Source organism: Ursus maritimus, unplaced genomic scaffold (assembly GCF_017311325.1).
Source record: "Ursus maritimus isolate PB19 unplaced genomic scaffold, ASM1731132v1 scaffold_13, whole genome shotgun sequence".
NCBI lineage: Eukaryota > Metazoa > Chordata > Mammalia > Carnivora > Ursidae > Ursus > Ursus maritimus.
In genome coordinates this window covers 35,921,910-35,948,955 of record NW_024423675.1, presented here as the reverse complement: position 1 = coordinate 35,948,955, position 27,046 = coordinate 35,921,910, and the positions used below count along the sequence as shown (strand labels likewise).

Sequence of the window (27,046 nt, the reverse complement as noted above, 5' to 3'; positions counted from 1 at the left end):
TTTCCAGAATGGCTATACCAGCTTGCATTCTGACCAACAATGTAAGAGGGTTCCCCTTTCTCCACAAAATCCTCACCAACATTTGTTGTTTCCTGACTTGTTAATTTTAGCCATTCTGACCAATATGAAGTAGTATCTCATTGTGGTTTTGATTCGTATTTCCCTGATGCAAAGTAATGTTGAGCATTTTTTCATGTGTCTGTTGGACATTTGTATGTCTTCATTGGAGAAATGTCTATTCATATCTTCTGCCCATTTCTTGATTGGATTATTTGTTTGTTAGGTGTTGAATTTGATAAGGTCTTTGTAGATTTTGGATACTAGCCCTTTATCTGGTAAGACATTTGCGAATATCTTCTCCCATTCTGTCAGTTGTCTTTTGGTTTAGTCCATTGTTTCCTTTGCTGTGCAAAACCTTTTTATCTTGATGAAGTCCCTGTAGTTCATTTTTGCCTTAGTTTTCCTTGCCTTTGGAGACTTGTCTAGCAAGAAGTTGCTGTGACCAAGGTCACAGAGGTTGCTGCGTATGTTCTCCTCTAGGATTTTGATGCTTCCTGTCTCACATTTAGGCCTTTCATCAATTTTGAATCTGTTTTTGTGTATGGTGTAAGGAAATGGTCCAGTTTCATTGTTCTGCATGTGGCTGTCCAATTTTCCCAAACCATTTGTTGAAGAGACTGTCTTTTTTCCATTGGATATTATTTTCTGCTTTGTCAAAGATTAGTTGACCATAGGGTTGAGGGTACAATTCTGGGTTCTCTGTTCTGTTCCATTGATTTGTGTGTCTGTTTTTGTACCAGTACCATACTGTCTTGATGATCGCAGCTTTGTAATAGAGCTTGAAGTCTCGCATTTTGATGCCGCCAGCTTTGGTTTTCCTTTTCAGTATTCCTTTGGCTATTCAGGGTCTTTTCTGGTTCCATACAATTTTAGGATTATTTGTTCTAGCTTTGTGAAAAATGTGGATTTGATTTTGATAGGGACTGCATTGAATGTGTAGATTGCTCTAGGTAGCATAGACATTTTAACAATATTTGTTCTTCCAGTACATGAGCATGGAACGGTGTGTTCCATTTCTTTGTGTCTTCCTCAATTTCTTTCATGAACGTTCTATAGTTTTCAGTGTATAGATCTTTGCCTCTTTGGTTAGGTTTATTCCTAGTTATCTTATGGTTTTTGTTGCAATTGTAAATGGGATTGATTGCTGAATTTCTCTTTCTTCTGACTCATAGTTAGCATATAGAAATGCAACTGATTTCTGTGCATTGATTTTATATCCTGCCACATTGTTGAATTCCTATATGAGTTCTAGCAATTTGGGGATGGAGTCTTTTGGGTTTTACAGAGTATCATGTCATCTGCAAAGAGTGAGAGTTTGACTTCTTTGTTGATTCAGATGCCTTTTATTTCTTTTTGTTCTCTGATTGCTGAAGCTAGGACTTCTAGTACTATGTTGAACAACAGTGGTGAGAGTGGATATCCCGGCCATGTTCCTGACCTTAGGGGAAAAGCTCTCAGTTTTCCCCTGTTGAGAATGATATTCGCTGTGGGTTTTTCATAGATGGCTTTTATGATACTATGTTCCCTCTACCCCTACACTATGAAGAGTTTCAATGAAGAAAGGATGCTGTACTTTGCCAAATGCTTTTCTGCATCTATTAAGAGGATCATATGGTTCTTGTCCTTTTATTAATGCAGTGTATCACATTGATTGATTTGTGGATGTTAAACTACCCTTGCAGCCCAGAAATAAATCCCACATGGTTGTGGTGAATAATCCTTTTAATGTACTGTTGGATCCTATTGGCTATTATCTTAGTGAGAATTTTAGCATCCATGTTCATCAGGGATATTGGTCTATAATTCTCCTTTTTGGTGGGGTCTTTGTCTGGTTTTGGAATCAAGGTAATGCTGGCCTTATAGAATGAGTTTAGAAGTTTTCCTTCCATTTCTATTTTTTGAAACAGCTTCAGAAGAATAGCTATTAATTCTTCTTTACATGTTTGGTAGAATTCCCCTAGGGAACCATCTGGCCCTGGACTCTAGTTTATTGGGAGATTTTTGATTACTGCTTCAATTTCTTTGCTGGTTATGGGTATGTTCAGGTTTTCTATTTCTTCCTGTTTCAGTTTTGGTAGTTTATAAGTTTCTAGGAATGCATCCATTTCTTCCAGATTGCCTAATTTGTTGGCATGTAGTTGCTCATAATATGTTGTTATAATTGTTTGTATTTCTTCGATGTTGGTTGTAATCTCTGCTCTTCCATATATGATTTTATTTATTTGGGCCCTTTCTCTTTTCTTTTTGATAAGTCTAACCAGAGGTTTATTGATCTTATTAATTCTTTCAAAGACCCAGCTTCTAGTTTCATTGATATGTTCTATTGTTCTTTTGGTTTCTATTTCAATGATTTCAGCTCTAATCTTGATTAATTCTCTTCTCCTGCTGGGTTTAGGCTTTATTTGCTGTTCTTTCTCTAGCTCCTTTAGGTGTAAGGTTAGATTGTGTATTTGAGACCTTTCTTGTTTCTTGGGAGAGGCTTGTATTGCTGTATACTTCCCTCTTAGGACCGCCTTTGATGCATCCCAAGGCTTTCGAACAGTTGTGTTTTCATTTTCAATTGTTGCCATGATTTTTAAAAAATTCTTCTTTAATTTCCTGTTTGACCCATTCATTCTTTTATAGGATGCTCTTTAACCTCCATGTATTTTAGTTCTTTCCATTTTTCCTCTTGTGACTGAATTCAAGTTTCAAAACACTATGGTCTGAAAATATTCAGAGAATGATCCCAGTCTTTTGGTACTGGTTGAGACCTGATTTGTGACCCAGTGGATGATCTATTCTGGAGAATGTTCCATGTGCACTCAAGAAGAATGTGTATTCTGTTGCTTTAGGATGGAATGCTCTGAATATATCTTTAAAGCCCATCTAGTCCAGTGTGTCATTCAAAGCCCTTATTTCCTTGTTGATCTTCTGCTTAAATGATCTGTCCATTGCAGTGAATGGGGTGTTAAAGTCCCCTACAGTTATTGTATTATTATCAATGTGTTTCTTTAAGTTTGTTATTAATTGGTTTATATAATTGGCTGCTCCCATGTTAGGGGCACAAATATTTACAATTGTTATATCTTCTTGTTGGATAGACCCTTTAATTATGATATAGTGTCCTTCCTCATCTCTTATTACAGTCTTTGGTTTAAACTCTAATATGTCTGATATCAGGATTGCTACCCTAGCTTTCTTTTGATGTTCTTTAGCATGATAAATAGTTTTCCACTTCTTCACTTTCAATTTGGAGGTGTCTTTGGATCTAAAATGAGTCTCTTTTAGACAGCATATCGATGGGTCTTGCTTTTTTTATCCAGTCTGATACCCTATGTCTTTTGATTGGGGCAGTTAGCCTATTTACCTTCAGAGTAACTATTGAAAGATATGAATTTAGTGCCATTGTATTACCTGTAAAGTAATTGTTTATGTATATTGTCTCTGTTCCTTCTTGGTCTATGTTTTGGGGCTCTCTTTGTTTAAAGTACTCCCTTTAATATTTCTTGCAGGGCTGGTTTAGTGTTCCTGAATTCCTTTAGTTTCTGTTTGTCCTGGAAGTTCTTTATCTCTCCTTTTATTTTGAATGACAACCTTGCTGGGTAAAGTATTTTTGGCTGCATATTTTCCTTAGTACCCTGAATACATCATGCCAGTCCTTTCTGGCCTGCCAACTCTCTGTGGATAGGTTTGCTGCCAGTCTAATGTTTCTACCCTTGTAGCTTAAGGATCTCTTATACTGAATTTTCTCTTTGTCTCTGAAATTTACAAGCTTCACTATTATACGTCGAGGTGTTGACCTATTTTTATTGATTTTGAGGAGGGTTCTCTGTGCCTCCTGGACTTGAATGCCTGTTTCCTTCCCCAGATTAGGATAGTTGTCAGCTATAATTTTGCTCAAATATACCTTCTGCCCCCCTCTCTCTTTCCTCTTCTTCTGGGATCCCAATTATTCTGATATTGTTTTGGTTTATGGTGTCACTTATCTCTCAAATTCTCCCGTTGTGATCCAGTAGTTGTTTATCTCTCTCTGAGTCTCTTCATTCTCCATTATTTTGTCTTCTATATCACTAATTCTCTCTACTGCCTCATTTATCCTAGCAGTTAGAACCTCCATTTTTTATTGCATCTCATTAATAGCCTTTTGATTTCAACCTGATTAGATTTTAGTTCTTTCATTTCTCCAGAAGGGGATTCTGTAGTGTCCTCTATGCTTTTTTCAAGTCCATCTAGTATCTTTATAATCATTATTCTGAACTCTATTTCTGACATCTTATTTATATCCATACTGATTAGATACCTCACAGTCAGTACTGCCTCTTGTCCTCTTTTTTTGAGGTGAGTTTTTCTGTCTTGTTGTGTCCAGAGAAGAATAGCTGAACAAGAGCACAAGATACTAAAATAGCAATAATGACCCCAGAGAAATATACAGGAAACAAATCAGAAGAGACCTGATACTGAAAACAAAATAAAATAAAATAGAGAGAATATAATCAGACAGGTGACTAGAACAGAGCAATACACTAGATACTGGGTGTATTTTGGTCTGTTTGTTAGAAAACTAGATCCCAAAATTGTAAAGAAAGAAAGAAAATATATATATAATTAAAAAGACTTAAGAGTTGATTAAATAAGAAATTGGCTGAAAAGGAAAAAGAAAAAAATGTAAACTGAAAAACTAAAGAATCATGAGAAAAGAAACATGAATTCTATATGCTGTTTTCCCCTAGTGCTAGAGTTTTGCAGTTCTGTGTAATTGGTAAACTTGGTCTTAGCTGGATGTTCTTGCTGATCTTCTGGGGGAGAGGCCTGTTATGCTGACTGTCATGTGTCTTTACCCTGGGCAGAACTGCACTGCCCTTGCCAGGGGCCAGGCTAAATAATCTGCTCAGGATTGCTCTACTGTGGCTTTTGTTCCTGAAAGCTTTCCACGCTGCTTTAGAGGATGAGAATGAAGATGGCAGCCTCTGATCTCCAGCCCCAGAGCCAAAAGCTCAGGGCCCTACTCCTGGTGCACCCTCACAGAAAAGCAGTCAATCACTCCTGTCTCCCTTGTGTCCGTCTATACTCCATGCTACCCTGCCTGTGACCGAGCATTTTTATCTCAGGCACAAGACCCCATTTCAAGTCTCCAAACCCTATAGACTCTTGCTGCAGGCATCCTCACCACTCCTCCCAGGGAGGGAGGGCAAGTCTCGCCCCAGTTCTGCCTCTTGCTGGCCCCCTGCTCAGAGAACAGTCACCTGACCATGCCATGGTTCGCAATCTATGGCAACCCCAAGTTGAAAGCCACTCCTGGGCTCGCTGATTGCAGCTGACTTCCCCACTCCAATGCCTGGGAACTCTGCCACACTCAGGCACTCTCAGTCTTCCTGTGACCCCAGGGATCCTGAGACCACACTGTCCCACCTAGTGTTATGCCCCCACTTAGCCACCTGAGCACCTTTCAGGCAGAGACATCCCTCACTGGAGCAGACTTCTAAAAGTTCTGATATTGTGCTTTGCTGCTATATCACTTTCCGATGGCCAGCTAATGGAGGCTCCCCCCAACCCCACAGTTTATCATCCGATATATCGCCTCAAATTCACTTCTCCGCACCTCCTACCTTGCAAGGAGTGGTCACTTTTCCATTTGTAGAATTGCAGCAATTCTTTTCTTAGATCTCTGGTTGAGTTCACAGGTATTCAGAACGATTTGATAACTATCTAGCTGAATTCCAGGGACCAGACAAAATTAAGGTCCCTTACTCCTCCGCCATCTTCCTCCCTCTGATTGTAGCATTTAAATTAATGATTGGGAAGTGAGTGTCAACAGTTTTCAGAACTGCAGCTGAGAAGGAAAGAAAGCACTAGTGAAATACCTGGAGAATTTGTGGAATTTACAGGATGATGGTGTCTTTAAAGCTGTTATGAAATCACCTAATGTATTGAACTTAGAGGCTTCCACCTCTCATATCCATCTTGAAAATGGAAGAGTGTTTATGTAGGATCGCAGCTTTTAAATTTAAGTAAATTTGTGTATTTTGATGGTATTTATATATTTTTTAATCTAAATCTTTTACCTAAAGTTTTTAGGTAAGTTTTTTTTACATAGTGAGAGGAAGGACATAATTTATAAGGTCACTTTAACTATTTTGCAAAAAAAAAAAAAATGCAACACATAAATTTGATCAATTAAAAGGAAATACTGCCTTAGTTCTTTCTCACTGTCCAAAGAATTATGCTGCCTCTAGCTTCAGAACAATAGGGACTCTTCGAATATTCTTTGACAGATAAAAAAGGTAAAGATTTATGGCAAAGGAAAGCATTTCTGAAAGAGGTGTTCCACATCGCCTTTGTGCATGTGCATAAATTATAAACAGGGCTCAAGGGTGCAGTCACTATAATAGCTTTTTACTCTCTTTGAAGAAAATAGAAAATGCTCACTTAGGGGTTACTCTGTGTTTCCATTAATGAATCTTCTAAGCTTGAATGATTTTAAATAGGATATTTATGTTCCTTGGTTCTAGTAGGCCAAGAACTTGGAAAAGTATGTGTGATTAAAGTATCTAAAGTAATAAATTTATGTGGACATTTAATAAAAAAATATTAGTAATAATAATAATAAATGTCACAGCTAAAGACTTTAAGGAGGATTCACAATCAAGGGAAAACAGCCACCAAATCATATGTTCCTGGAGAATTTGATTAGCCTTCTATATTCAAGTTTAATAATGATGTTGAAGCTTTAATGAACAACTCTGCACAAGAGTTGTAATCATGACAGGCAAGCACCCTTACTTAACCCAAATGAATGAACTTGGTGTTTTTTTCTTTAAGTGTTTGGGGAAAATTAATTGAAGTCCAGTGTTTAACAAAGACATATAGACTATGACTTCAAAGTAGTAAAACTGTTTTACATAACAGGTTATAAAAGTCTCATTTCTTTACACCCTGAATACACTTACTTGCAAGGTTATTAGTATCTTTGGTCAGAAAATTACTTTTATATTTGGCTTTTTGTTTCTGAAAATATGTTTAGATTAATTCATCAGCAAATCTATATTATTTAATAAGACTTACAAAATTCTTCCATCTCTGAATGTGAAATTAATTTATCCATCTTTATGTCAGTTTTGTTAATCATTAAACCCAGCTAGTATTTTTTCTTTTTTTAATTTTATTTAAATTCAGTTGATTAACATGTAGTGTATTGTTAGTTTCAGAAGTAGAGCTCAGTGATTCATCAGTTGGATATATTACCCAGTGCTCATTACATCATGTGACCTCTTTAATTCCCAACCACCCAGTTACCCCATCCCCCCACCTCCCACCCCTTCAACAACCCACAGTTTGTTTCCTAGAGTTAAGAATCTCTTATGATTTGTCTCCCTCTCTGATTTCATCTTATTTTATTTTTCCTTCCTTTCCCCTATGCTCCTCTGTATTGTTTCTTAAATTCCACATGACCGAAATCATATAATTGTCTCTCTCTGATTGACTTGTTTCACTTAGCATAATACCCCCTAGTTCCATCCGTGTCATTGCAAATGGTAAGATTTCATTTTTTGTGATGACTGAGTAATATTCCATTATATATATATACCACATCTTCTTTATCCATTCATCTGTCAGTGGATATCTGGGCTCTTTCCATAGTTCGGCTATTGTGGAGGGTGCTGCTATAAATATTGGGGTGCAGGTGCCCCTTCAGTTCATGACTTTTGTATCTTTGAGGTAAATATCTAGTAGTGCAACTGCTTGGTCATAGGGTAGTTCTATTTTTAACTTCTTGAGGAAACTCCATACTGTTTTCCAGAGTGGCTGTACCAGCTTGCATTCCCACCAGCAGTGTAAGAGGGTTCCCCTTTCTCCACATCCTCACCAACACTTGTCGTTTCCTGACTTGTTAATTTTAGTCATTCTGACTGTAAACCTGTATTAAGCTAGTATTAAGACTAGTATTAAGTATTAATACTTATGTATTAAGTATGCCTGTTCATACTTCATGATCAGAGTTTATGTTTGCACCTATGTGTATTCTGAAGTTTGTCTGGTGGGCTTAGTAGTTCTCAAGATTTTTAGGAGATACATGCTACTTATAGCATAATATCTTTAGAAAAGTATCTCATAATTATATGTGTTTTGTTGAATTAAAATGGTATATTAAATATATACTTACCTCATTGAACAAGAATTGATCTTTCAAAGAGTTCAGAAACATTTAATTCTGAGATATGTTAAATCACAAAGCAACCATCATTACTCCCTGAAAGCCAAGCATAACCTAGAACCTGTTGAGAATAAGCATTAATTAATAAATAATGATGATTTGTTTCATGCACTAAAGTTTTTTCTAGGGATTTCTACATCAGACATTCTGTCTCCCTATTTGAAGCAGGAACTATTTAAACCAATTCAATTGAGAATTACAAACAACCTGTATTCTCTTTAGCTTTATATCCAACTTTGAAATGTATTCCACCTGTTTTCATACACATACATGTATATATGTATTTCTAAAATTGTTCTTGGGAAAGAAGAGATCTCCAATATATTTAATACATACCTTGATGAATTGAACTATAATGTGTAGTTTGAAATGTGGTAAGCATTTTACTACCTCTATTCATAATTAATGAAATTGGAAATTTCCTAAAGCCTGGATATATGGAAAGTGTCATGTCAGAAAGGAAAACTGCCTTGCTTACCAGAAGAAACAAGCTGAAGGCTTTTCCTACTTGAGAATAACAGTTACCAAATATGGATCAATGCAGAAGTTTTATCTTATCCAATTGAAATAAGATAAATTAAGACAGTTATAGTGAATTGTTTCACAAAGTAAACTGTTTCTGTAACACTTTTCTTCAAACTATGTTTCCTGCTGGTTTTACTTTAAATTACCATTTTATGAAATGATATTGATATTAGATATATTAGTTATTTTTAATTTCTTACTTGGAAAAATTAAAAATTAGTAACCTTGTGTCTGCCTCTTTTGGGGAGAAACTGTGGCTGGTTGGGAAAGTGGAGCAGGTATTTAGATGTGCAGATATGCAGAACCTGGAGTGAAAACATGGGGAGGGGGTTTGGAAGCCAAGACAGAGATGCTCATGAAGAAAGAATTGAAATATAGAACAATTGATAATTTTTAAAAGGAATTTGTAAATTATCCATTAGAAAGATATGAGGTTAAATTTAGGTGTTCGTTTGTTCATTCAGCCACCATCTTTTCACACTGTGGTGGATACTTCAAGGCACTTTCCCAAACGTGTCTAATCCTAGGAGTCACCCAGATTCTTAACAGGAGGGAGCATGGATCTAGAAACATTGAGAAATGCTGTTTTAGAAGATAGAAGTTGTGGGGGGAAAGGGGCGGGAGGCAAACCATAAGAGACTCTTTTAACTATAGAAAACAAACCAAGGGTTGCTGGAGGGAGGTGGGCAGAGGATGGGCTAAATCAGTGATGGGTATTAAGGAGGCACTTGTTGTGGGGCACCTGCATGGCTCAGTCTGTTAAATGCCCTTCTCTTGGTCTCAGCTCAGATCTTGGTCTCACAAGTTCAAGGCCTGTGTTGGGCTCCATGCTGGAGCCTACTTATCAAAAAAAAAAAAAAAAAAAAGGAAAAAAGGGAAGGTGATAAGCCACTAAAGGTGTTGTGATAAGCCACTAAATTCTACTCCTGAAACCAATATTACACTATATGTTAACTAACTAGAATTTAAATAAAAAAGAAATTGGAACCCAAAAAAAAGAATTTTTTTGAAAAAAAAAAGAATTTTTGAAATAATAATAAAACAACTTTATCTTTTCAAAGTTCTGTTTCCCAAGTTTATTAGCTGGGTTTTAATTTTAAAGAGAATGTGAATCTTCCTTGATGTATTTGTCTTTTCTTTTCCTCCAAACCAACTATTCCTTTTAAATCTTGTATATCAAATCATAACCCAACACCTCCACTAGACGAGGCATTATTCAACCTAACCTCTTGTGTCCCGGGCAAGTGCTATTGACAACTACCATGAAGGGCCAAGCACAGCACCAAGTGCTTGAGTTCAGAAAGTGTTTGCTGAATGCGCCAGCAAACAAATGAATCCCTAAATCTGACACCATCTCTTTCCATTCCTATGGTAAAAATCTTGCGTCTGACTTTTACAGACATTTGGAGAAAAGTAGTTCACTATCCCCTTTGATAGTCTTTTCTAGGTTTTGTTTTATTTTTATGTGTTAACAATTCCCTATTCAGAAGGCTTTCCCCTTATCTCTACCCTAAATCCCTTATGCTGTAGTTCAACATGCTTTTGTATTTATATATTCAGGTTATTTTTATTCAAATAAAATAAACAAGTTCTCTTTTTGTAGTAATTTTTGGCTGGGACTAATTTTCATTCTGTGATAATTAGCTGCTTTCAGTAACTTATTTTTTAAATTCATTTAGCAGCAGCAACAGAAGAACCAGAAGTGATTCCAGACCCAGCCAAGCAGACAGACAGAGTGGTGAAAATAGCAGGAATTAGTGCTGGAATTCTGGTGTTCATCCTCCTCCTCCTAGTTGTCATACTAATTGTAAAAAAAAGGTAAGGCCTGATTTTGTTCTGTCCCATTCACCTACCATTTATGTCACTAGTTTTCAAGTACTGTTTTATTTCCTTGAGCTCTTTTGAAATAGAACAAACAAGAAGAATTGAATTTTGACAGTGTTGCCAGCATCTGAGTCTGTTTCTCATGGTTTTTAAATAAATTAAATCGCTTCTTTGCAGTTTCATTTTGGATATAAACATATACTTTTTGTCAAGTTAACTTTGAAAGTATGTATGAATTTACATTTCTCAAATGCAGAGATACTTGAGATATTCATTATCTTATATTTTGAAATGTTATTTACTAATCATGGCAAAAGTATTTCTTACACTTGGATTAAGGTCTGTGGATTAGTTTGTACTCTTACTCTATTTTGCTAAATGTTAGCTACAAGTAAGATATGAGAAGAATCTAAATATTGTGAAATTGTATATTAAATATGCACTGACTAAATATTTCAGCACATTAATATGAAAAGCCTTTTTTTTTTATAATTGAACATTAGTCTTCTATATAATATCAACCAATATCGCCATCTCCTGGAATTCTATGAAAATATTAAGACCTACTGGATTTTAAACTGAACTCTATTCAGGAGATTAAAGTATACTCCTGCTGAAAAACCTTTCGAAGTATACAGTCTTTATGACCTGAACTTCCTTCCATTCTATAAAATGTCATTATCTGCAAGGCATTATCTTATCCTTCCAATCATACGTTTTAGATTATACTGCAGTTTGGAAGGATTTTTAAACAAGTCTTTACATGCAGAATACAGTCCTAAAATAGCTTTGTGTATAGATCTGTTTGAAAATTGTGATTATATCAAATATTAATTGATGTTGCTTACATTACATTAAATCAAATACTATTAAGATTGTTTTATACTCAAAATAAATCATTAACAGTATAGATAAGACTCATACTACATGTTTAATCATTCCATCAGAGTTTATTTTAATGTATTGCCTCTTTACAATTATCCCCTGGAGATATATATGTTGGAGAAGACACATCTGCATTAGAAACATTAGGTATGCATTATAGTGTTTTGTGTTAAATTAGCTACATACGTGCTTTCCCTAATAGTGCTTTCTCTTTTTGCTGTTGTCTACCTCTGTGGTTGGAGAATACATCACAATTGAGACAGGAAGGTTTAAGTATTTTAGTAATATGAATTTGCCAATCAAGATCAATAAAATGGCTGATTGTTACCTTTCAGATCTTACGTCTCTATTTAGTTTAAATTTATATCTGCATAGTTAACTAAACTGTTCAGAGAGTTAACCAAACTTTGCTTCACAATTAAAACTATTCCAGTCCCTTCAGATTGGAAATGAGAGCATGAAATTGGTTCTCACTCAGGTAGAACTAGGTTAAACTTATTGGTTTTATTTGTTATATATTCAGCACTTTTTGTTATTGTAGCCTTCCTTATCCATGGCCCTCTGTTTCAGAAATAACAACAACAAAAAAATTGAAACATAAATTTCCTAAAGTAAACCAAAATAATCTCTAAGCATGATTATTTTTGTGTGGGTAAAATGCTCTGACAACTGTCTAAAATTGCATAATGTACAAATTTTTTCTGGTTCGTATTTTAAATGGTCGGCCTCTCTATTAAAATGCTTAATGTTTGATTTTTCATAATTATGCATTAATTGATTGTCTTTTGATAGAAAGAATGCCAGGGCTTTTGTCTCTCTTCTTACCACAACCCTTATGACTGGAAAAGCTACAATTTTATAGACAGAGAAAGTTACATATTTAGATATATTTCCTTCCAATATATAATATTAGAACTAAATTACATGAATCCCTTATCTAAGCAACTTCGTAATGACTTTTACTCATATGTAGTATGTCACACATGTATCGTGTATGATTTAATCACAAATATGTTTATTATACATACACAAAGGCATAGATTTTATAACCATATTGCATAGTATCAAGCTTAGTCAGTTTTAGTACATAATGTTTCCCTTTTAATTCACAAATTTGTAATAAAAACAATGTAAAGGCAAACTATTTTAGTCTCTTATGATCTTTATTTTTATGGGAAATTAAGTTTCTCAAGACTTTATCCCTCACTGGGAATAAGATACATAGGTATATTTCTCATGTTAAAAAAAAGTTCTATGTATTTTTGAGTTTTGTGTAAAGATCTGGTTTGGAATTCAATTTAGTAAAATTTTACAGCTGAGGGTATATATAAAGTAAGTTTTGAGGCTAAGAAAAGGGATAGTGCATCTCTCAAAACACAATGTCATTTTTTTTTAATTTAAACGCTGTTGAATTATTTCCAAATGTATGCCATTTTTTCATTGGTTATGTATTATATTTTAAATGTGCAGCATGAATACATTATTAATTCCCAGCATAAATTTGAAATTATGTTTCAATACAGTAAATGTTTGTGTATGATATCATGATCACATACATCTACTGTGGAAATATCTCCACGTATATACGGTGCATGGGGCATATGTATATTGACATAATATATGTATGTACCCCTGTACCATTAAGATATAGCAACTTGTTTAGAAATTTAGATGTCACTCTGCATATATTCTATATTAACTTAATAGATATTTATGTTTTGTATCTAAAGAAAAATAGTCAATTTAGTGTACAAGTTCTACACACAGCAGTTCCATCTGTCATGGCTTTTCGATGGTAATGGATAATATTATGCTTAACTGCATGTTGAAATACACAATCCATTTAATTTTTAAATTTTTCTGGCAGCAAGAGAAATATCAGCATGCTGTTTTCCAAATTACGTATTTTAAACTTTATTTTTCTATTGCATATCTGTCTGTTTAATTGCATGGCAAAAAAATACCTAACCAAATGCATGAGCAAATTGAAATGCAAACCAAAAAAAAACATGACTTTTATTTTATTTTATTTTACTTTATTTTATTTTATTTTTTAACGCACATTTTTCTGCTTTATTGAATGTGACAGAGTCACGCTTTTCATTCACCATTGCTTCTCTTTTTCCACTGTCTGTGATTTGCTTGCCAGGAGGAGCTACTATTCTTACTCCTACTACCTGTAAGTAGAAAACGGGTGATATACAACGTTACATGTGTTAAAGATGCAGTATCCCTTTTCAAAAAACAAGAACAAAAAAATTTAAAAATGTTTGTGATTTTGGTGATATTTTCTGGACTCTAAAATATAAAGTTCAACCATTAACTTCTTTTGTTAATCTTTTTAAAAAGGGATATTGTATTTCTGTATGTTCAGCTACTTTTAATTTTATTTATAATTTTCTGTTAGCTTTAGACTACAGCCCAAAACATCATTTATTTATTTAAGTCAGACCTGTATCTTATAAACATGATAGATACCTCATACTACAAATCAGGTCAGGTCATAGTGACCTGTGATAACATCTTTCTCCACATTTCCAGGAATCCAGGACGGGTTATAACTTCCGGACACCTTTGGTCTGGCCATCTAGGCAAGCAGTATGCTCTTATAAAAACAAATGGATAAAACGATAATGTTGCAATGACAAAGGAACAAAAAAAAAAGTCTTTTTAGGAAAGAAAAATTGAGTTAATTTATTACAACGTCCAGCAACGATTTTATAAAACCAAGACCAAAAAGAACCCTGTGATCCTACGCAAACACACCGAGGTGTCCTCTCTTTCCTTTTCTCCTTCTAAACACTTAGCTTACCCTATACTTAGATGTGGAATGTTAGTTTGAATAAAGACAGAGAATATTGTTCCCTCTATTTCTCTAATCATCTTCAGTTTATTACCTTAGATGCCAGGGTATTCATCCAATCCAAAGGAATGATACAAAAAAAAAATTATTCTTGAACATTACTTGATCAATTTTGATTCATCAACTTTTAAGGCTTAAGAATTGTGATTAAGTATGCTTGGAAACATTTATCCCACAGTATTTATTTTACTAGGTAAATTTAAGCTAGCTTTACAATAAAATTTGTTAAGAGTCTCAATGACTATAACAGAGGTCTGCCAGTATTTTAAATATTATAAACGCTTGGCTTCTTATAATCTGCTATAACAAGCAGGTGTAAACTAACAGCACTCTTAGCTTATTGTGATGAATCATAATATCCTTGTTAAATCATGTTTGATGAAGCCAAAGGTAATTAACTGTACCATTTCATACAATTACGGAACACTTTTCCTCTTTATAGCCCACCCATATATCCACCTGCAGAAGTTTATGCTGTTGGCTGCTTTGATAATGAAAGTCATTTGCACATCTGTCAAACTCCAGTAGTTGCAAAATGAATTGCTTAACTGTCCTGAAGTACACCATATATACATACATTTTATATATATATATATATATATGTGTGTGTGTGTGTGTGTTGCACAGAGAGAGAAAAAGCATCAAACATATAGGAATCAATAAGTGTTTATAAGAATGTCAGTAAGCTTTTCATTAACCACTGATGTGCCTGTAATGTTAGAATGAGATTGCCTTCTTAGTGGATGGGCATTTCTTTATACTAGGCTATATAGTAGGTTGTGATACTGTTACTGTAATACTTAGGGCTATTAGCATTAATCGTAATTCAAAAGAATGTCATAGATATATGATTTTAAAAGCTACTTAAACGTACCTAATTTAAATCTAAACATTCCTAACCTGAATTGGAGATTTTTTTAATAAAAGTAAATAAATAAATACAATTTAAAAGAAAACCAGTTGTGATCTTTGAGCTAACTTTCATAGGCATTGTCATAGTGACTGTCACTCATGATCAAAACACTTAACTCTAATAGCAATTTTTATTTTCTAGTAACCTGAATCAAAGCCTACCTCACAGGGTTGTTGTGAGGGCTAAGGTATAAAAGCTATTTGCATGGCTGGCAATAGAACAAAGGTTATATCCGCCCCCCATAATTTGTCATCTAACAAAGGTTTGTGAATCTGAAAAGTCTTTTCATTGCCATGAAAACTTTATCTGCCATACATTTGACAAGTTAGTTGCTTCTTATTTTTCCTTAATCACAAAATAGACATATAAATTATATATATTTTAAAGTAAAGCCTCAAAGTTTAAATCTGTCTTTTCTAAACACTTTGAACTGCCCATCCTCAAAATTTTAACATTATTTTTAATCCACATTTCAAGTTGTGTTATTTTTATCCAGTTCAATCTCAAATATTTTGAGGATGAATTCATTCTTCTTGTCCAAGAAACAAAGATTGGAAGTTATTCCTTAAATTGTTTTTTTACTGTTTAACACTTTTAAGGGGCAAAACATTTGTGCTGTATTCACATTATTTTTCTCAAATTTATAACAACTAATGTTTAATTTCTAGAGCCAAGTAGATGCTTCATATTATGTACTTGTAATGTGGCATTTAAAAAAAAAAAAAAGCAACTGGATATAGTTGTAACAGCTTAGGCTCAGAACCAGGTCATTCTTCACTACTTACTAGATAAATAACCTTGGGCAAGTTATTTAACTTATCTGAGCCTCAATGAATTCATCTATACAATTAGAATCCTCTTGCTAATTGAATTAACAAATGAAAAGTGTGAAGCATATAACAGGCCTAATTCATCCATTCAGCAAGTGTTTATTGAGTGCAGGCTATGTGCCAGAGACTGCTCTAAGTGCTAGGAGTGATGGTCCTTCTCTCCACGGAACACATAGTGAGGCAACAAAAGGATACTTGCACTGATGTATGGTGAGGGTTGTCATAGGCAGAAAACACAGTGCTATAAAAATACCTAGCAGGGGAGCACCTGGGTGACTCAGTTGGTTAAGTATCCAATTCGTGATCTCAGCTCAGGTCTTGATCTCAGGGTTGTGAGTTCAAGCCTCGTTTTTGGCTTCATGCCTAGCTTTAAAAAACAAAAAAGAAAAAACAAAACAAAACAAACCACCTGGCAGGGAAACCTAACCAGAGGCATGTTGTACTGGGATCAGAAAGGCCTCCTGATGCAGTGAGAGAATGGGAGCTAACCAGATATTAGAGGAAAAGGAACATTGTAGGTCAAAGAACAAATACTTACATGACGGTCCAGAGGGAAGTTTGGAAAGTAAAGTCTATAGACAAAAATATGAACTGCTGATGTTTAATTTGCCCCATACATGGTTTCAAAAAATAGATCGACTTGAAAAAATCAGGAAATTTAACATAAATATTCTGATTCATGACTTGTCTTTAAAAGTAATTTTTAAAATCGGAGGCTCAACACTGGGATCAAATGCCAATAGTCACTTAGGCCGAGTTGCTCCCTAAATGGCTTTCCAGTTCTCCACCATCCCTATCCTTCTGTGTAATGTCTTAGCACTGGCAGCAGTCCTCATTTGTATTCCCTGTCTCAAATCGGAAAGATTGTTGCAGGGTTTTTACCCCCTAGCCTAGAAAAAAGAGATAATAACTCTTTCAATGAATACAGCAAATATTACTAATAAATGATGGTGGTAGTGGTCGTGGTAGTGATGGTGGTGGTGGTAGTTCTTGTTATACTATTGTCATCGTCTTATTACTAGTACTGTCGTTACCATTATTATTATTATTTCTTTTTAAAAAATTAATGCCATTTGCATCCTAAAACCTAGTTTCTGACTATCTTATTTAAGTGTCAAACCTGTTGTATCAATATATTGGGTGTGTGGGGTATGTACCCCCTGAGGCCAAGTACTGTAATTCTCAGGAAGAAAAATCCGGAGTAGCTCTCAAATTGCCACATTAATTTTGTAGAGGAAAAGCCCTTGGACACAAACACAACCATTAAATGAGCCTTTAAAAAATATTTGTAATATCTTTACTCTAGTACAGATACTAATGAGATTCAGAAGAATATGTCCTAGTTAATGATCTAGCTGAGAAATGGCATTTTTCAGACAACTGAGGAATAATTCCAAGGCAACATAAACTGCTACCGTAAACATAATCTGGCTACTACAGGCTTTTAGAATGCCTTTATTTATATTATATATAAATTGCCTTGTTAATGTGATATAAATGTTTTATATACCTTTAATAGTTTTTTATTGCATGTTTTATGTGTAACATTCACAGAGAACCAGAATGTGTTTCACATCCTTGTTATATGAGATAAAGATGTCAATATTTGAGTAGCTCAAAAGTCTCACTCTACTAATTTCTGAATCTCCTCAGTTGCTTGCCCTGCTGCATTTATAAGACACTTCTTCAGTTAAGACTCTGCCATGTGGTTCTAAAACACATTTTTAGGATTTGACCATGGCTATAACTCAGGATTATGATCATTTGTATAATATGTCAACATTGTGTTTTCCAAACTTTTCTCAAGGTGCTTTTCTTACACGGTATATAATTTTTCCATATATATGTGTATTTGCTTTAAATCTAGCAGTGGTAAATTCTGCAACTCTCCAGATTAAGTTGGGATTCATGTTATAAATATGCTGCTAAATATGTTAATGCTACACGTGTTGCATTTTTACTGAATAATAAAACAGAGAATGAAGAATGGTATTTCTTTGTGCATTTTAATTGGGTGACTCTAGTAAAATAAACTTTAAAAACTAGTCATGCTATTCCCCAGAAGAACTTCTAAAAGGTGATCAAAAGAATTAATTACCCGAAAACCAAAACTTAGCTTTAGCTTAAATTTTCCTTGAACAGTTTTACTAAGAAGTATTTGTTTATGGCTTTCATAAAGCATAGTTATAATTTATGACCATTTTAATGATACAAGAAATGAAAGGCTTCAACTGACCGCTTGAATGTTGAAATATCCATATGACGAATAGTTTTATAGCTACCAGCAGATGTTGTTTGAATATCAAACCTAATTCCTGAAATTAGGAAACTTGGAGATTCCAAACTACATCTGTATATATATTCTTATCCAAGCTTTCTTGAACTACTTACTGCTGGTGTCAACTCTCCTTCGAACCTCACACTAAGGTTTCCCATTTGTATTTGCCTTGGCAGCAAGCTTGCTAAAAAGCGCAAAGACGCCATGGGGAACACCCGCCAGGAGATGACTCACATGGTGAATGCTATGGACCGAAGTTATGCGGATCAGAGCACTCTGCACGCAGAAGATCCTCTTTCCATCACCTTCATGGACCAGCATAATTTCAGTCCAAGATGTAAGTTCTTCATTAAAATTTTAATAAGTGATTTTGAAGCCCTTTAAATCACTTTGAATTCAACACATTACCTTTGTATAGTGAGGAAAAAGTGAAACAGAGATGGACAAAGCAGCCAGAAAGAGAAAAAAGTGATGGGGAATATTATAGAATTTTTAAGAGGACTTGTTTTCAGTCTTGATACTGGATTTAGTTTAACTGCAAACTGTATGACTTTTATTACTGTATCATAAAAGATATTCATATACTACTGAAAACCGAATCATATGTCATTGCTTAAGTTGAAATACTTGATTGCCTACATAAAATTAGTTCACTTCAGAATTTATTTATAATTATTTTGCCATTTGAGTCTTCTTCCGTGTAAGATAAAGTTCCTTTAGAACTTTAACATCATAATTCTTTCTGGGAATTATTGGCATGGGTAAAATTATTCTCTTATTCTACAAAGACTCCTGGAGAATTTCAGTAATAAAACGTTAACTAGGGGAAGGAAGAGACTACATGCTCTTAAGTATCTGATGTGAAATCCAAATTTTTACTTGAACTGGGAGATTGGCAGGGAATGCTAAAATCCATCCATCCATCCATCTGTTCGTCCACATTAAAAATTCCTAATGTTGATCTATAAAGGCAGGACTTTTAACACATTACCCTAAAGTACTCCTCAATGGCAGATGATTTGAATAATTGCCCCACAATCAATATTACTGTTTATCTTCAAATTTCCTATGAATTTTATATTCTGTTCTATAGCACTGTGTTTATTTTGGTTCTTAAATTTAAGTGAAATTACCTGACTGTTTCTTCAAACCCTCATGTAAAAGTGATGCATGAGGGAGGTAAATCATGGCTATCCTTGGCCATGCATATACAGAGGCATTCTGCCACAGACTCCAGAGATTGCTTACTCCAGTTTGAAACATGTATATAAGGAAAGAAGCTAACAAAATAAGTATTATTTCCTATACAGATTATACACATACATAATGGTGAGGTTGAGAAAATAAAGTATTTGTAGGTTGTGTGTGTTTATGTCTTTTCAGAAAGGGAAGGTGTTTTTCCTGAAATGTTCAGCTTGGAGAAAAGTTTCCTTGATGTGTATAATAGCTATAATGCTGTATGAGTCATTTTGGAATTTAATTTTAATCATGATAGGGCCTTTTTCATCTGTTTCACTTCTATTTCACTATAAGTGATAGAGAACAACATAAAATATTATTTTTGTTGAAAATAAGTTTTGCTGAAAATATGGATGTACCATTTCTCTAACCACTTGATTTAATAATTAATCAAAAGGGATTTGAAAGCATTTTTGTTCCCCAAACTTTTCTACCTCTTGCCTATGCTAGTACTTTATTAGGAAGCTTGAATTCAACAGTGTAACTAACTAAAGGTATCCACTTACAAACTTGGAAGAAGGATTAACTCTTATTTCTTACAGCTTGCTGTAAAAAATTTATTTGGAATGAAAATGAGATCATTATTTCTCTAAGTATCTTGCACTTGAGAGATCTAAATGGGTCCCACCCCCCATTTTATGATCTTTATAATGTCCAGTTGAATCTTCCTGGCTTTTAAAATTGAGCAGAATACTGAACTTTAATTATAGGCACCTTTCCTGGTGTTTTGAGATAACCCAAGCTGAAAAAGAGAATTTTATCTTTGCAGGTTATAATAATCAAAGAAAGTTGAAAAGTTGTCTTTCTTAAGATAGCAAAAATCTGTTTTAAAGGAAAAATGTAAAATACAACTCTAGGGCAATATATTCCTTCATGAGCTCTGTTTTCCTGCAGTGCCCAATGATCCACTTGTGCCGACTGCTGTGTTAGGTGAGGCCCTAATTCTTTATCATTCTTTCTTGCATGGATCACACATCCTTGCATGAGTTATAGCTTTGTCTACACAGTAATTATTTACAGTGTAGGAAGCAGCTTGATTTTGAAAATTAAGTCATGATCTTATCATGTTGTCATCAAAACAATCAGATCTAATGGATTTCAAATTAGTAAAATGCTTTTTTTAAAGCAACATATTTTTAAAGTCTTGGTTCTGTTAGATTTGGAGCAAAAGTACAGTGACCCTTAGTAGATGACTAACATTTACATATGCAGGTTAGCAGAATGACCCAAATGCACCCATCTCAGAGGCCAATGCTACCTAAATGATTAGTTTATATATAAAAATCTACTTGATGGAAAGATTTTTCTCAATCCTCCTAAATTTATAGCAACTAAAGAACACTTTTCCAAGGAAACATTAAGAATGTGTGCATTTGCTTTAGTTTTGTCTTTATTAAGAATTTATAAGTGCAGGTAAAGTTACTACAATATTGATGTGGAGTTCTGCATTTTATATGCATCTTATGTGATGTGTTATCCTTCAAGAAATCTAGAATAAGCCAAGGTTTACCACTATACAACATCTAAGACAAATGGTATTGCTAGTGATGAATAAGGCCTTTTCAAATGTAAAATTAATGTTTAACTGTATATTTAAGAATGGAAAGAGTTTCATTTTAATTTGTACTCTATTCCTTGACTAATTACACACCAATGATTCATGACCAGCTTGCTTATATGTTAAGAAGTTCTATATTAGTTTTACCCCTGTGTTTCTAATATTTAAGATATAACCAAAAAATATGGAAATTGCCAGGTAAATATATCTTAAAAGTTCCCAATTCTCATTAAATATAAAAATTCAAATTTCTTGTGAACATAAAACTTTATCTTACATTTAATGTGCATTTTTATTTTCCATGTATTCAACATTTAAGTACATTTTTAAAATATTTGGGAACCATACATTTTACTAAAATAATTATTAAACTTACAATTTTATAATATAAAGAATATATATTCTGAAACAATCTGGAAGTCAATGTTCTCTTTCTCTGATTGTACTCTCCTTTTGAGGTCCACACCAATAATGGCAGGGAAGTAAACTGGGGGAGTCATCCCAGTGGGTGCCCAATCATGTAGGGAGGAGCCAGGAATCATGATCATTGGAATGGCACCAAATGCCTCTGAAAATGTCATCTTCTGTCAAGCAGAATGCTGTAGAATGCTGTCAGCATCAAATTAATAAATAAAATTCAATTAAAATATTAAAAACTCACTGAGGAAAACTTAGTTACCTAAATGTTAAAATTTCATTACGGTAATATTCTAGGAAAATGTTGAATTGGGTCCAAGTCTCAGTTCTCCTGGGGACTCACAATAGGAACGTCTGAAAGAGCCTTATGTCTTCGCTTTCCCATCTGTAAACTTTGTCACAGTTTTGTAAAAAGAAAATGAAATAATATATGTGAATTTTACAAACTGTAACGTTTAAAAGATTATTGTAGCAATTTTCCCTGTGAAAAGGGATATTTATGTTTAAGGAAGGCTAGCGTTAACACAATAGTCATAAAATCTATCCATATAAGCAGTTGTTATGCATTTTATTTCATTTTGAAAGTCAAGCTGGTTGATTTTTTTTAAAAAATTATTCTTTAAAAGCTAAATCTCATTAATCATATCAGATGTAGAAATGATTTGTTGCATTTTTCATCATTCTTGGAATCATAGTGTTTACAGTTATTTTGCATCCACTTGATTTTGTATTTGTAAAGCAATTTTTGAAATCTTCAAATATTGCTTGATATTAATACCTACGTACTGATCTTAAAAGCTCTTCAAAACTTTTCATATTGATTCATATTTTTGTTTTTTTGTGTTTTACTGCTTCATTGGGTTAAAGTCCCTATAACTGGTAAGTGCATTGCAAAGAATTCTAGAAAACCTTTCCATCAGGGATATATTCAAAGTTATTATTCTTAAATGTGTAATAAGGATAATGATTAGAACATGTACTCTCCCTACTAGCGACATTATTAGGTGGTGTAATGAGGTGGAAATGTATTGAGATTAATAATTCATATGTGATTATTTTAATGAATACTGCTCATTGTATTAATGTGTTAAAGCTTAATGCAAAACAAAAAGCACTGTCTATTTCATCTTGGACATGCCATGTAAGATTTGGAATATGGATGAATTCTTTGTTTCTCATTGAGCCTTTTACAACTGTGAATATGCCGCTGCTCCGGCAGGTATGATATGAGGTCTGGGGCTGCCGCATTCCAGCTTGGGTGATTGTATTTTGCCTCTCCGACATTATCTGTCCTCTTCTCATCCTAAATTGTATATTCTGTGACAGTGCCCAAATCAGTGGCTTCTCAATTTAATTTTTATGTTAACCTTTATGTCAATCTATCGATTGTAATATTTTAGCAAAGATAGATCAGTTGAGTGTAGTCTCATAGGAAGTAAAGGAAGCTCATGAATCATGTTTGCTAGCAAATGTTGGTGTGTAGAGGGGTGGGCAAAACCTGAGTCGAGTGGTTAGGTCACAACAGAATTCACCAGGGTTTTTTTGGAATCAATGTGATATTTTTAGAAGTAAATGCCAAAAAAAAAGAGAAAGAAAGAAAAGAAAAAGAAACAGGAAAAAAAAAAAACATTCAGCCTAATAAGGGGAAGTAAAATAAGTGCAATCAAACTAAATTACAGACGCACACAAATCTGATTGTGGGGTTCTTTTTTTTTTTTCCCCCTTCTCCAGGAAGAAAAAATGTTTATCATGGGGACAACAATTCATTTTTTGCCATATCCTATTTGTAGAGTTGGTGATAGAGCAGGCAAATGTACCAGCACTTGAAATATGTTTAACTGTTAATTAAATATCGTTCTCTACAGTATGCATTATCATTATAAACAAAGGTTCCCCTAAGAGTGTACTTTCTCTTCTGTTAATGAATATGGCAGTATAATGCTTTCCAAAATAACACCCCTTAAAACATTTGTTTTTTTTTTTTAAAGTGGTAAGTTTCAATGTGGTAAATATAAGCATGTTTTTTCTCATTGTAATGATTAGTGCTGTGGTCATTAAAATAATATTTATTCTTCATAGGTATAATGTTCTTGTTTATTTCTTCCTTATGACATAAAGAGACTTAAAAGTTTCATTTTCAGCTAATAACACAATGGGGATGGAGACTACACTTAAATATGGGTGGTGAGGGGTTCAGTCTATTTTAACGAATTCATTCACTGATGTATTTACTGAGTGACTACTTTGTGCCAGTCACTAGGAATAAAAAGACAACTGTGACTCTCTACACTTTAAGCATTCAGAATTTAGTGAAAAGAAAGAGATCAGGAAACAAATGTCTAAAATACAGACTCAGGGAGAGGACACATAGACAGGAGGCCATGGGAACATAACAAAGGAGCCATGTAGCTCAGCTTGGATGGGTCAGGGAAGAATTCCAGAGGAATGGCCAATGCATTTTGCCCCAGAGACGTACCCTAGTTTCTTTCTCACAGCGGCCGCAGAAGTCAAAATAGACTTACAATAAAAGCAACAACCATCATAATAACCTAAAGGAGTAGAGACAGTATAAATGCACATATAACCCGGCTAATGGATACAGTGGGGCCCGGGGATGATTCTGTAGAACGCCTGTGTTTCCCAGTCAGGACTGTCCCATGCTTAGAAGCCCCAGGTGGCAGAATAGGCCCACAAGGCTACAGAGAACAGCCCTATGGGGATGGGTTGCCTAGATGGGGTCTGTGAGCGAGGTTGGGATATGGTGGGGAAGGCATGTGTTCAGTTTACCCGCCAATGAAAACACCTCTCCAGTTGACAACTTGATCTTCTGGTCCTACTCTATGCTGCTGTGACCGCAGATACAAGAAAAAGGAAGAACACAGCAAAATCTCCCACTTATACTTTCTAAAAATGGATCATATGTCTACATCTCACAGCATCCGTTATCTCACTGACATAAACATAATATACTCTGACCTCATCCCTTGAGCTGATGTGAAAGGCTTTGTCTTTGTAGGGAAGCCGCCCTAGATCTAGGCTATATTTCTTTTTTCTTCCTCCTGTTATCAGAAAAATCTTAAGTTCTTACAGTCTTCTTTGCATTGATATATATTAAACAAGATAACTTTGTCTTTTTTTTAATCTTCTGGAATCTGAAAACTGCCAGATGAGAACCACAGTGCCACAGCAGAGTCCAGTCGTCTTCTAGATGTACCTCGCTACCTCTGTGAGGGGACAGAATCCCCTTACCAGACGGGACAGCTGCACCCAGCCATCAGGGTTGCCGACCTCCTGCAGCACATTAATCTCATGAAGACATCAGACAGCTATGGGTTCAAAGAGGAATATGAGGTGAAAGTTTCAATGCTGTGTTAAATTTTATTTCTAATCATAATAGTGGAATTTTCCATTTTTTTCTCCCTTTAACATCACAAGGAGTGGAGTCTACTCCGTGGACTCTCTAATCTTGTGTCTCTGAGAATGTTCTCAAATGTGTATGCGGGGAGAAGGGGTAGACGGAGTTGAAAGAGAGGGCACTTTCTGGGTCGAAATTCACTCGAAGAATTCTTAAATGTTGGATTCCAGAATGTTACTGTGCTCTTTAAAAACCACTTTGTTAGACCTTATATTTCCCTCCTGAAAAGTCTGTTAACAGGATCCTTTGAGTCCCACTGTATCACCACAGATTCAGCCATTTGAATGACAGAAGCAGTAGGTACTTCTCTGCCTCTTTGCTTGTTGACCTGTGTTGAGAAGTGGGGTCGATATTTGTGTTCTAAAGGTACTGCTTGTCACTCGTAGTTTTGTGTGTGGCTTATTGGTTGAAGGTGGCCGGGAAGAAAAACAGAGCACTGCGAATCTAGACAACATTAAGAAGCCAAAAGAAGGATGTGGGAAATTCTTCTTCCAACTTCATTTCCCCTTCCTCCTAAATCCAAAATACAAGTATAAGTCATACTGCACAGGAAGTGGTTTACACTGAACATCTCAATAAACATAATACAGCAAAAAGGACAAAGTTCCTTTGCCGCTCGGCATTTACTGAGAAGTGTCAGCCTCGGGCACAGAAGGACGTTCCTCCACCTCCATACTCACAACCTCCGTATACACGTGTTTAAAGTGAAAGAATCCAAGCAGTACTTGACTTTGAAAGACCACCTCCAATGCGTTCGACTGCATGAAGAATCTTTGAAGTCTGTATTTTATTTAGATTGCTGACATCCCTGAGTTTGGGAGCAAATAAAATTAGCTGTGAATTGTGAAAGTTGGTTTTCAGTACACACCGGAAACACTATGCCGGGGCAACACTATAGTGCAAGGAATTACAAGATTCTGCCAGAGCTGGGTTTTTTTGTTCATTTCATGTGCATTCCTGTGTACCTCACTTCAAAAACCGTTGATTCTTTGAAGACCCCATTTCCTGTGTTGAGCAAAGTTTAAGTGTTACTGCAAAAAGAAATCTGTACCCATATTTTAAATTGCTGCATATGGTAATTAAACCAGTCAGCAAATTCATCTGTTCCAAGATCCTTGGACATGGGGACTCTTTTTAATTTTCATATGGTCCCTTGTTGTAGAGACTCAGTCCTTTTCATGATCTTCAAAGAAACTGAAATGGGAGGTATTGCACACGATTTAATGAATAATTATGGGGGAAAACAGGTTTTCTTTTTCCTGTTATAAATGCTAAGGGAAAAACATTTGAAAGAGACTCACTAAAAATAGTTTTGACGTTTTGATGCTTTCTCTACTTCCACCTCTCAGAGTTGTAGCAATCCTAAATTTGAAATCATTTCAAGCTTCTTTTTTTTCCCTAAAGTTGTTTTTTGTCCTTATTTTGAACTCAGTCCAATGCAAAATGAACAAGTAGGAGTCCAACAAACAAGCTTTGAGATCTGAAAAGAGAACTTGTTTGCTCCTCTAGGACTCCCTTCCTCCCTGAGAAAAGTGGCTTTTATTATTTTGGTCTTCAGAACAGATAAACCTGATCCAAGAAAAGGAGTTAAATTCAGTCTTCTTGTCACTTTCTTTTTCCAGAGCTTCTTTGAAGGACAGTCTGCATCTTGGGATGTAGCTAAAAAAGACCAAAATAGAGCAAAAAATCGATATGGAAACATTATAGCATGTAAGTTCTCATTCAACGCTTGCTGAATGTAAATATCGTGTGTAGAAGATAAATATTAAGTAGCAAGTCCTCCGGATGTGGGTGTAAACTTTTAAAAAAATCCCAGAGGGTGGCACATCTGTTTATAAAGTCATCTATTTAATATTAAAACAGCATTGGCTATTGGCAGTGACTCTGAAGTTGTCGTCGTCTTCCTTAATTAAATTGACTCAGACTCTTCACCCTGTGGAGATAACATGCTGTTTGATTTTATGTTTGCACTAAACACGTGAGGGTGTTATGGACAGCAGAGTATCAGGATAATGAAAAACAAAGGTCTTTTCAGTGATAAATTG

At 34.8% G+C, this 27,046-nt stretch overlaps 1 protein-coding gene across 2 annotated transcripts in view; it reads left to right on the top strand.

The window, feature by feature from the left end:
• PTPRK (protein tyrosine phosphatase receptor type K) overlaps nt 1–27,046 on the top strand; it is a 540,066-nt gene that overhangs the window by 489,121 nt on the left and 23,899 nt on the right. Inside the window, exons 14-17 of one of the 2 annotated variants that reach the window (XM_040627788.1) lie at nt 10,462–10,597; nt 18,549–18,709; nt 24,753–24,937; nt 26,624–26,711. In XM_040627788.1, coding sequence (XP_040483722.1) covers nt 10,462–10,597; nt 18,549–18,709; nt 24,753–24,937; nt 26,624–26,711 — 570 coding nt within the window. Of the gene's footprint in view, nt 1–10,458; nt 10,598–18,548; nt 18,710–24,752; nt 24,938–26,623; nt 26,712–27,046 lie in introns of both variants that reach the window. The other variant, XM_008691238.2, reaches the window with a different exon arrangement.